We start from the raw sequence: 12,780 nt of genomic DNA on the forward strand, positions 1-12,780 counted from the left end.
ATATTTTGGGTCATTTCAGCAGTGTAAGCTAGTTCCTTAATTCTGATGCAATGAAATCCTAGGAATGACTTGATAAAGAGAGAAAACATATTTGAAGGATAAATTACTTAAAACTCTGGAATAGTTTAGCTGGACTGCTAGGAGTGAACTCTGCAAAAGTTAATCTATTTTCTAAGGGGTTGGGGAACAGAAATCTAGACCAGCATTTTCTAAGGCTAATCAGAAAATACTAAATTATGTATTTAAAAGGCCCTTAGAGAGACTAGAGTTTGAGTCATTAAATTCCTGCTTTAAAAAAATAAAAACTAAAAACAATATTGTTCGGAGGAATATGACAAAATCTAGTCTCTAGAATGCTTTATTTACAATGTTTATGATAAAAGCCAAAATTACTAAATATAAGAAACAGGCAAAAATGAGTTATATTCAGAAGAAAAGGCGTGGAGATACACACTGAATAATACAGACTCTGAAATTAGCAGATAGGATTTTTTAAAAAAACATTTATTATTTTTTGAAAGTCAGAGTTACACACTACACACACACACACACAGGAGAGAGAGAGAGAGAGAGAGAGAGAGAGAGGTCTTCTATCCAATGGTTCACTCCCAATTGGCTACAATGGCTGGAGCTGCGTGGATCTGAAACCAGGAGCCAGTAGCTTCCTCTGGGTCTCCCACATGGGTGCAGGGGCACAAGGACTTGGGCCATCTTCTACTGCTTTCCCAGGCCACAGCAGAGAGCTGGATCAGAAGTGGAGCAACTGGGTCTCAAACTGGCATCCATATGGGATGCCAGCACTGCAGTCGGCGGCTTAACCTCCTACGCCACAGCACTGGCTCCCAGAATATTGCTTTTGAAAATCTGTGTCCTTGCAGAAGAAAAACCATATGATTCTCTCAATAGACGCAGAGAAAGCATTTGATAAAATACAACACCCTTTCATGATGAAAACTCTAAGCAAACTGGGTATAGAAGGAACATTCCTCAATACAATCAAAGCAATTTATGAAAAACCCACGGCCAGTATCCTATTGAATGGGGAAAAGTTAGAAGCATTTCCACTGAGATCTGGTACCAGACAGGGATGCCCACTCTCACCACTGCTCTTCAATATAGTCCTGGAAGTTGTAGCCAGAGCCATTAGGCAAGAAAAAGAAATTAAAGGGATACAAATTGGAAAGGAAGATCTCAAACTATCCCTCTTTGCAGACGATATGATTCTTTATTTAGGGGACCCAAAGAACTCTACCAAGAGACTATTGGAACTCATCGAAGAGTTTGGCAAAGTAGCAGGATATAAAATCAATGCACAAAAATCAACAGCCTTTGTATACACAGGCAATGCCACGGCTGAGGAAGAACTTCTAAGATCAATCCCATTCTCAATAGCTACAAAAGCAATCAAATGCCTTGGAATATACTTAACCAAGGTCGTTAAAGATCTCTACGATGAAAATTACAAAACCTTAAAGAAAGAAATAGAAGAGGATACCAAAAAATGGAGAAATCTTCCATGCTCATGGATTTGAAGAATCAACATCATCAAAATGTCCATTCTCCCAAAAGCAATTTATACATTCAATGCAATACCAATCAAAATACCAAAGGCATTCTTCTCAGATCTGGAAAAAATGATGCTGAAATTCATATGGAGACACAGGAGACCTTGAATAGCTAAAGCAATCTTGTACAACAAAAACAAAGCCGGAGGCATCACAATACCAGATTTCAGGACATACTACAGGGCAGTAGTTATCAAAAACAGCATGGTACTGGTACAGAAACAGATGGAAAGACCAATGGAACAGAATAGAAACACCAGAAATCAACCCAAACATCTACAGCCAACTCATATTTGATCAAGGATCCAAAACCAATCCCTGGAGTAAGGACAGTCTATTCAATAAATGGTGCTGGGAAAACTGGATTTCCGCATGCAGAATCATGAAGCAAGATCCCTACCTTTCACCTTACACAAAAGTTCACTCAACATGGATTAAAGACTTAAATCTATGACCTGACACCATCAAATTATTAGAGAGCATTGGAGAAACCCTGCAAGATATAGGTACTGGCAAAGACTTCTTGGAAAATACCCCAGGAGCACAGGCAGTCAAAGGCAAAATTAACTATTGGGATTGCATCAAACTGAGAAGTTTCTGTACTGCAAAAGAAACAGTCAGGAAAGTGAATAGGAAACCAACAGAATGGGAAAAAATATTTGCAAACTATACTACAGATAAAGGGTTGATAACCAGAATCTACAAAGAGATCAAGAAACTCCACAACATCAAAACAAACAACCCCCTTAAGAGATGGGCCAAAGACCTCAACAGACATCTTTCCAAAGAGGAAATCCAAATGGCCAACAGACACATGAAAAAATGTTCAAGATCACAAGCAATCAGAAAAATGCAAATCAAAACCAAAATGAGGTTTCACCTCACCCCGGTGAGAATGGCTCACATTCAGAAATCTACCAACAATAGGTCCTGGAGAGGATGTGGGGAAAAGGGACACTAACCAACTGTTGGTGGGAATGCAAACTGGTTAAGCCACTATGGAAGTCAGTCTGGAGATTCCTCAGAAACCTGAATATAACCCTACCATACAACACAGCCATCCCACTCCTTGGAATTTACCCAAAGGAAATTAATTTGTCAAACAAAAAAAATGGTCTGAACATTAATGTTTATTGCAGCTCAAATCACAATAGCTAAGACCTGGAACCAACCCAAATGCCCATCAACAGTAGACTGGATAAAGAAATTTTGGGACATGTACTCTATAGAATACTATACAGCAGTCAAAAACAATGAAACCTGGTCATTTGCAACAAGATGGAGGAATCTGGAAAACATCATGCTGAGTGAATTAAGCCAGTCCCAAAGAGACAAATATCATTTGTTTTCCCTGATCGGTGACATCTAACTGAGCACCAAAGGGGAAACCTGTGGAAGTGAAATGGACACAATGAGAAACAGTGACTTGATCAGCTCTTGTGCTGTTATGTACAATGTAATACTTTATCCATCTTAGTATTTTTTTTTTTGTTCTGGTACTAATGCTTGAACTCTGTAATTAACACACAATTATTCTTAGGTGTTTAAATCTTAACTGAAAAGTGATCCCGGTTAAATATAAGAATGAGAAAAAGAGAGGGAGGAGATGTACAACTGGGGACATGCTCAATGGGACTTGCCCCAAAAGATGGAGTTAGAAAAGTGCCAGGGGATTCCAATACAATCCCATCAAGGTGGCATGTACCAATGCCATCTCACTAGTCCAGGTGATCAATTTCAGTTCACAATTGATCACACTGATAGATCTAAGAGTCAAAGGGATCACACAAACAAGACTAATGTCTGCTAATACTAACTGATAAAACCAAAAAGGGAGAGAAGGATCCAACATGGGAAGGGGGAGACACAGCAGACTCATAGAATGGCAGATGTCCTAAATAGCACTCTGGCCTCAGAATCAGCCCTTAAGGCATTTGGATCTGGCTGAAGAGCCTATTTTAGGCATGGAAAGCCAAGACATTCTGGAGGAAAAAAAAAAAAAAAAAAAAAGAAGACCACCTAAATGAAGGATCTCAGCGAGTGTGATCCTAATGGAAAGAACGGGGCATCAAGGTAGGAGGTACCTTTCTCTGAAGGGAGGAGAGAACTTCCACTTTGACTATGACCCTGTTGGAATAAGATAGAAGTTGGCGAACCCTAAAGGCTTCCATAGCCTCGGCAACTCATGACTAGAGCCTAGGGAGATTACTCATGCCATAAACAAGAGTGTTAAGTTGTTAAATCAACATCAAAAGTCACTGTGTACTTACGTCCCATGTGGGATCTGTCCTTAATGGGTTGTCCAATGTGAAGTAATGATATAGCTAGTACTGAAACAGTATTTTTACACTTTGTGTTTATGTGTGGGTGCAAACTGATGAAATATTTACTTAGTATATACTGAATCGATCTTCTGCATATAAAGATAATTGAAAATGAAAAAAAAAAAAACTTGGTGTTAAATTGGAAATTACATAAAAAATTAATTTTTAAAAAAAAATATCATGTAGGATCTCTGTCGTTAATGTGCTGTACACTGTTATTTAATGCTATAACTAGTACTCCAACAGTATTTTTTCACTTTGTGTTGCTATGTGAGGGCAAACTGTTGAAATCTTTATATATACTAAACTGATTTTCTGTTTATAAAGAGAATTGAAAATGAATCTTGATGTGAATGGAAGGGGAGAGTGAGCGGGAAAGGGGAGGGTTGCGGGTGGGAGGGAAGTTATGGGAAGGGAAGCCATTGTAATCCATAAGCTGTACTTTGGAAATTTATATTCATTAAATAAAAGATGAAAAAATAAATAAAATAAAATAAAATCTGTGTCTTTGTTAAATTGTAATAAGTAAATCAGTGAAACACAAACTATGCAAATGGCTTCAGGTTTCCACTCTTAGGGAAGCTAACATGCTAACTAACTTCTGGGGCCACCTCACTCACTAAGCCAGATTTTTGTTCTCTAGAGAGGTTTTTATCCTATTTGTGGTGTACTGCAGTTCTTAAAACTGTATTTTATGTCTTTCACCAAATATGGAAACTTTTGGTGATTATTTCTTCAAAGTTGTTTTTCTGCTCTCTCTTATCTTTTTGGGACTTTATTTACACCAAAATTAAATCCTTTGGTAACTGAGGTAACTGAGGATTTGTTCACATTTTAAAACCTTTTTTTCGCTGTTTTTCAAATGAAGTAATTTCTATTGGCTCAATTTTCTATTGACTTTAAGCTCACTGACTCTATACTCATCTTATTTGTTTTGTTAAGCCCTTGGGCCCCTGCCCCCATGTGTGAGACCTGGAAGAAGCTCCCAGCTCCTGGCTTTGGATCAGTGCAGCTCCAGCCGTTGTGGCTAATTGGGGAGTGACCCAGCAGATGGAAGACCTCTCTCTCTCTCTGCCTCTCCTTCTCTTTCTGTGTAACTCTGACTTTCAAATAAATAAATAAATCTTTAAAAAAAAAAAAAAGCAGTATTCTGGATTTATAGCAATCTAGCTACATTCTTAGCAAAAACTTGTTACCACCTAGTGGTGATAACAATAATACTGCAGAACAGACTGAACAATGAAACACAGACTGTTAAGATTTACATTGGCTGGCGCCGCAGCTCAATAGGCTAATCCTCTGCCTGCAGCGCCGGCACCCGGGGTTCTAGTCCAGGTCGGGGCACCCCGGGTTCTAGTCCAGGTCAGGGTGCCAGATTCTGTCCCGGTTGCTCCTCTTCCAGTCCAGCTCTCTGCTGTGGCCCGGGAGTGCAGTGGAGGATGGCCCAAGTCCTTGGGCCCTGCACCTGTATGGGAGACCAGGAGAAGCACCTGGCTCCTGGCTTCGGATCAGCGTGGTGTGCCAGTCACAGCGCACCGGCCGCAGCGGCCACTGGGGGGTGAACCAACGGAAAAAAGGAAGACCTTTCTTTCTCTCTTTCTCTCTCTCTGACTGTCCACTCTGCCTGTCCAAAAAAAAAAAAAAAAAAAGCTTTACATCATGTCCTGTGTTCTCAAGTGCCAAGAAAACATAGCAATAGAATATCTATTATGTCTCAAATTTAGAGACTCTAAATCTGAAATTTTCAACAAATCTCTGAAGATTCTCTTGTTTCCCAGATTCCATTCTGACTCATACATCTTATGTAATAATAAGAGTTCAGGGAGAATCTCAATTTACGCATGGGAAAAAAGGTCCTCACCCAGTGATACCAGGTTCTGATAGTTCTCCAACATCACACTGCTGTATAAATGCCTCTGAGCAGGGTTCAGCCATTCCCATTCCTCCTGGGAAAAGCATATTGCCACATCTTTGAATGTCAACAAGTCCTGAAATGACACAAATACATTCTTGACCAACCAAGTCCACACATGACTCCAAGTTAAAATACTACAGTTGTCTCTACTGTATGTGAGAAACAGTCCATGGAGAAGAAAAAAAAAATAAGCTTCAACTCAAAACTATACTTACTGAAGTGTTAAACTGCCTGGTATACAATGGTGAGGATCTCCACTTTGTGGCATGGGGAAATATGGGTGGTCAGCCACAGGGCAGTAAATAGGGCTTCAGTTGAGGGCATATACCTGTGGCTCAACCAAGAAAACCCCAAGAAGACAAGTACATCTAAATTGATCCTTTTCAAAAGGTCCTCTATGGGATCCCAATGTTTTTTGGGAGGCAGGGAAGAACCAAAAGAGCACTGAAATGATGTGGCCAATTTTTTCCTAAAACAATACAAATAACAAATACATTTAGAATGCAATTTTCTTATGCTATGCCATTTACAACTGGCATGCTATACTCAAGTGAGCTTAAAATAATATGAGATCATGTGGCTTAGGTGTGCAACCCTGCAGCTTGTATACTGAGTTTGAATACAAAGCAATATATACTTTGACTTGTCAAAATGAAAGATATAAACATTCTAAGAAAGAAGCTGATGTCCAGTTATGATAACCAGCAGGTTGCAAGAAATTTTTTTATAAGTATTATGGGTATTTTTCATCGTCAAGTTTATTTCCTTTGAAAACAAAAGTCGTCTTTAAATTCAGTGCCTGATTTGCAAGGTTACCAAATATATTGAGAACTAACTATAGAAGCAAAGCTATGTAGATATCTTAATTTGCTTTTAAACAATAATAGAACAAAGATATGATGTAAAGATACTCAATGTATGAGACTTTAGTAGATGTACATACCTTTCGAAAAATGTTTATTTTTCACATAAAGGCATTACAAAAAATTTTAAGCTTCACCGTGAACTACTGGTTTTCCTGAGTTCTAGTTTTCAGCTTCTAGACAGGTGGCTGAAAACCATCATTCCACACATTCTTACAAAATTAAGAGATTAATTTATCAATGCAAGCAAATGGTGCTCACATTCTATCCAATAGTTGGTATAATTTGGTCATAGGAAAATTAATTTGAATGCTACTGATGCTAGTGCTTGTGGTTTAATAATTTAGTATCTATATTACCCTTTCCCCAATGTTTATGTATTATGTTATCTAACTATCCATATACATACATAGCCAGTGATTTTTTTTTTTTTTTAGCTGTTAATCGTATAATCAATGAAATGAATTCTAAATCAGGTAACTTACAGGATTTCCAGAAAAACCAGGTTTGGATACATACAATCAGAAAAAACATTATATCAACGTTTTGTTTCCTCACCTCCAAAATATCTTATTTTGTAGGGTTAGGTATTTGGTTAAGAACACCTGCAATCCATATGGGCGTGCTCGGTTTGAGTCCTGCTTCCTGCTAAAGTGCACCCTAAGGTGATGGCTCAAGTAGCTGGGTCCCTGCTACCCATGTGGAGACCTGGATTAAGTTCCTGGCTCCTAGTGTTAGCCTAGCCCAGGCCCTCTCAATGAAAACATTTGAGGAGAGAACCAGCAGATGAGAGATCTTTCTACCTCTCTGTCTTTCAAATAAATAAATAAAACAAACAAAAATTCCCATTCCCCAGTATCACTCATAATATGCTGGGTGATCTGACCAATAGCGCTTTAGCCAATGTTGCCCCAGAAGAACCAAACTCCTCTACCAATATGCTGTCCATAACATCCTATCTCACTGCACACAACCTCTGCTTCCTGTTACTTCTGCTTTCTACATCTTGTATCAGAAGCCTTCACTTAAGGTATGTAAATCATACGTAGAACCCTATTTGCAAGGGAGCTTGCATAATGCAGTTTTTAACTTCCTAGTATACCACAATACACCAAAGGGAATTGAAGTGGATACTGAATTTAAGAATCTTCAGTACAGTCACAATATTCAGGCTCAGCCTACTAAGAAGGTATTCTAAAATGGATCTAGTGAAACTACAAAATTGATGGATGTAACAATTTTTATTTCATTTGTAAATATACATAACCCTGGGAAGATGTGAAATTAAAAACAAACATTAGCCAAGTCTGTCCTGGTTGGTAATGATTAAAGGGAGCAGGGGAATTTCACTAAACTTGTCCCTCTACTTTCATTTATGTTGCAAGTTTTCCATTAAAAAATGGACAAAATTTTAAGTCTATTCTGGCATGAAGTAAATCAAGACATAACATAAACAACATATAATGTAATGATTTTAAAAAGCATACGTGATTTTTTGGGGCTGGCACTGTGGCATAGCGGGTAAAGCTGCCACCTGAAGTGCCAGCATCCCATATGGGAACTGGTTTGAGTCCCAGCTGCTCCTCTTCTGATCCAGCTCTCTACTATGGCCTGGGAAAACAATACATGATGGCCCAAGCCCTTGGGCCCCTGCACCCATGTGGGAGACCCAGGGGAAGCTCCTGGCTCCTGGCTTTGGATCAGTGCAGCTCCAGCTGTTGTGACCATTTGGGGAGTGAACCAGCAGATGGAAGACTTTTCTCTTTCTCTCTCTGCCTCTGCCTCTCTTTGACTCTGCCTTCCAAATAAATAAATAAATCTTTTAAAAAAGCATACATTTATTATAGACATATATCTATAATAAATACATAAAATAAATCCATGAAAATGGGCTAGGTTAACAGGAAACCACTAGATGTACTTAGAAGCCAAGAAAAAAACTAAGGCCATTACAGAACTGATTAATTACACTGCTATCTTCAAGAGAGAAACCAATAGAAGGCAAAATGACTGTTGAGCTGTTGAGGTAGAGAAAAATGGAAGTTAAGAATTCAATGATGAGTGACAGGATACGACAGTTTCTCCTATTTTTTTTTTTTTAAGATTTATTTATTTATTTGAAAGACAGAGTTACTCAGCGAGAAGGAGGCAGAGAGAAAGAGAGAGGTTTTCCATCTGCTGGTTTATTCCACAACTGGCTGCAACGGTTGGAGCTGTGCCAATCCAAAGCCAGGAGCCAGGAGCTTCTTCCAGGTCTCCCACATGGGTGCAGGGGCCCAAGGACTTGGGCCATCTTCTACTGCTTTCCCAGGCCATAACAGAGAGCTGGACCAGAAGTAGAGCAGCCAGGACTCGAACCAGCACCCATAAGAGATGCCAACACTGCAGGAAGGCAGCTTTACCTGCTATGCCACAGTTCTCCTATATTCTAACACCACAAAATAGTTCTTTGACCTCTGGTCATCAAGATGTGTGGGGATTTCTCCCCACCAACAACCAATCAATTCTACAGAAAATGTCAGCTGGGTATCCTCTAATTCAATTCAATTCTGACACTATCTAGCTGGAGAAAGTATCAGACGCCACAGAGTGAGGGCTTCGTTTCACATGACCTTGCCCTACTTTCAATGCCAATGCAGGCTCCAGATTAAGGACAGAGATACGCACATTAAACATGGCACCCATCTCACTTACACTGCCGTACCTCTATTCCAGTTACGACAAACCAAATCTTTTCACAATGGTAAACACTTAAAAATGTACATACTCATCATCTTCAGCTATTACACACCCATTGGGTGGTTACTCTGAGAGAAGTAGGAATTGGGCTCTTGCCCAATCAGAGAATGTTCAAAAGAAAATGCACAAAAGAAAAACAATTACTAAGTCATAAGCAGCAAGACGACTTTCAAGAGGAAGAAAAGAAAGACCAACCAACCTGAGGCACGGTTTTCACTAGCTCAACAGCCATTCTGCTTTCTCTTGGTTTCTCTCCTGAAGATAGCAGTGTTCTGTGAATGCAAGGCTGGAAGAAGAGAAAGGACAGTGAGAGCTGAGGCCTTCATGCACAATCAGAATCACAAGTCTAGAGTTTGTCTTACCCTTCTTCTCAGCCTTCTTTGTCCCATGCACACATCACTGGGTAATGATGGGCAACTGTGACTACTGAGGGGGTATAGTCTATACCTCTGTTTCTTATATGATCTAAATTTATTTTTTTCTCAAAAGTTGCTGTCTCATTATTTGGTTTTATTACAAATAAAAATAAGAGGATGGGTATTTGGTGTTAACAGTGAAGACACTGCTAAGGATGCCTACATCCCATGATGGAAAGCCTGGATTTGAGTCCTGGCCCCGATTCCAATTCCATTTGCTGCTAATGTGTACCCTGGGAGGCAGCAGATGATGGTTCAAATACCCGGGTCCCTGACGTTCACATGAGACAGCTGGACTGAGGTCCTGGCTCGTGATTTCAGCCTTGCACAGGCCCAGCTGCTATGGAAATTTGGGGAGTGACTAGGGATACTGTAAATCTCTGTCAGATGAGAAAGAAGAAAAGAAGAGGGAAGGGAAGGAAAGGAGAGGGGAGGGGAAAGGGGAAGAAAATAAAAGAAAAAAAAAGGAAAGGAAAGAGGGAAAGGATTGAGGAAGGGAAATAAAAGGAAGAAAGGAAGAAAAGGAAGGAAAGAAGAAAGGAAGGAATAAAGAAAAAAGAAAGAAAGTAGTAGGTACTTGGAATAGATTATGTCAATTTATTTTTGAAATAATCCTATAAAATAATCACTTCCTATATATTATAGGTAAACGTGGAGAGATTCCTATTTCTGAGCCTTTCAAATTCTGACAGTCTACAGGTCAAAAACCTAACTCCTAGGGCCGGTGTTGTGGCATAGTGGGTAAAGCCACCGCCCGTAGTGCCAGCATCCCATATGTTCCAGTTGCTCCACTTCTGATCTCGCTCTCTGCTATGGCCTGGAACAGCGGTGGAAGATGACCTAAGTCCTTGGGCCCCTGCACCCATGTGGGAGACCCAGAAGAAGCTCCTGGCTCCAGGCTTCGAATCAGCACAGCTCTAGCCATTGCGGCCAACGGGGGAGTAAATCAGCAGATGGAAGACCCCTCTCTCTCTCTCTCTCTCTCTCTCTGCCTCTCCTTCTCTCTCTGTAATTCCAACTTTCAAATAAATAAATAATCTGAAAAAAAAAAAAAAAAAACCTGACTCCTAAATACCACCAGAGGCCTCCTCCTCTCCCGTCGTTCCAAGGGCCTTCACTCTGCTCTTACTTTGAAGAACAGTGCAACCTTTAGCACAGTTCTGCAACCTTCTTTCTCTGTCCTCAGCTCCTTTACTTCCCTTCCTGCACTTAGACTTGAGGGTGTTCCCTATTCTAGTCAGGATCTCCAGTCACCTCAGCTTCTGCTTCTTAATGGAACTCTTAGCCTGGAAGCAGGGAATTCTATTCCAGGATTCTCATCCCAGCAACTCAAAATTCCAAACAGCTCTACACATAAAGAATCCAACATTATCAGTCTTCCAGATAGTCTCCCCATACACATCTCAGCCATACAGCGACAAAATTTCAAGCATAAAGATGACACACAGATACTAACAAAAGATCCTTATATATGAGAGTACTTCAAGTTCATGGAAAAATAGAATAAAAAGGTAAGCTCATTTTGTGCCCAAAATACTGAGATTCATGCATATTTTTCATAGTACACATTTTCCGTAACCTTCTGAAAACCCCTTGTATGCATGGGCTTAAAAATTTGGGGAGGGGTGGTAGCCTTGTGATGAAGCAGGTAAAGCTGCTGTCTGCAATGCAGGCATTCCAAATGGGCACTTGTCTGTGTTCCAGCTGCTCCACTTTGTATCCATCTACCAGCTAACGGCTTGGGAAAAACAGCAGAAAATGGCCCAAGTATTCTGGGCCCCTGCTACCCATGTGGGAGACCTGGCTTCAGCCTGGCCCAACCCTAGCTGTGTGGCCATCTGGGGAGCGAACAAGTGGATGGAAGATTGATCTCTCTCTCCCTTTCTCTGTAACTCTTTCAAATAAATAAACAAATCTTTAAATAAAATTTTGGCACTAAAGTAGACATCTTCGAATTCTATTTTTCTAGAACTTCCTGAAGTATCCTCATACTTCCTGATCATATAGAAGATATAATCACAAGCATACCATACACAGTCACATGTGCCATGGTCTCAAAAAGGATCTAGGTACAAGTATTTACGGTGACTTATAAACAGATTCCCATATATTCCTGCCCCTTACTCTCTCACACACACCCACACCACACCCACATCTGATGAAACACCCTGGTTTACACAGTCTTTTTCTCACCCATTTTCATCTCACACAACCACAAGTCTTCTTCCCCTCTCCTCACACACAAAACATAATGGCCTTTCACACACATACTCAATAGTATCTTTCAGAGATACACTGATTTTCCACATACTCTAGTCTCTCACACATAGAGGCAAACGCATCCTGTCTTTCATGTTCCAGCTGGTTTCTCTCACACACAATATACATACTGACTGTAGCACTCCAGTCTCTCATGCTGGGATGCACACACACTTTCACACAATCTCACAGGCCAGACAGACACCCTCCTGTCTCCCAGGCTCACTGGTGTCTCTCTCACACTAACTGAACTCTACCAGTCTAGTATTGTGGTCTCTCACACACACACACACACACACATTCTCCCAGGCTCTCCAGGGAGCCTCACATAGTTGCTGCTTTTTCACATACAAGCACAGCTATTTCTCCTTTGCATACAGAGCTCAGTACCACTCTCAATTTTCACAATCCAGTCTCTGAAATACACACGGACGACATAAAGGAAAAACAAGCTCAGTTTCTCCTCTTACAACACAGAACACTTACGATACCAGATACCTGGGAGTTTTTCCAGCCATCAGTCCTACAGCAACCTCCAGCTAGGTATCCCCTAACTCAATTCAATTCTGACAGTATGCATTAGCAGATAATGTCCGATCGCACAGGTTAAGGGCTCAGTCCCCAAGACTGCCCCCTCTCCCCCGCCCCCATATGCCAAGAGTGAATCCCAGATTATTCTACCTGTACTTCTCACTAATT

The 12,780-nt window shown here is 40.4% G+C and overlaps 1 protein-coding gene across 2 annotated transcripts in view; it reads right to left on the reverse strand.

The window, feature by feature from the left end:
* LOC133748806 (zinc finger protein 470) overlaps nucleotides 1-12,780 on the reverse strand; it is a 126,544-nt gene that overhangs the window by 112,746 nt on the left and 1,018 nt on the right. The window contains exons 2-3 of one of the 2 annotated variants that reach the window (XM_062177788.1): nucleotides 9,606-9,692; nucleotides 5,751-5,877 (exon numbers count right to left, since the gene is read on the reverse strand). In XM_062177788.1, coding sequence (XP_062033772.1) covers nucleotides 5,751-5,877; nucleotides 9,606-9,638 — 160 coding nt within the window. In that variant the 5' untranslated portion in view covers nucleotides 9,639-9,692. Of the gene's footprint in view, nucleotides 1-5,750; nucleotides 5,878-9,605; nucleotides 9,693-12,780 lie in introns of those variants that run through there. The other variant, XM_062177784.1, reaches the window with a different exon arrangement.

This window comes from Lepus europaeus, chromosome 19 (genome assembly GCF_033115175.1).
Source record: "Lepus europaeus isolate LE1 chromosome 19, mLepTim1.pri, whole genome shotgun sequence".
Taxonomy (NCBI): domain Eukaryota; kingdom Metazoa; phylum Chordata; class Mammalia; order Lagomorpha; family Leporidae; genus Lepus; species Lepus europaeus.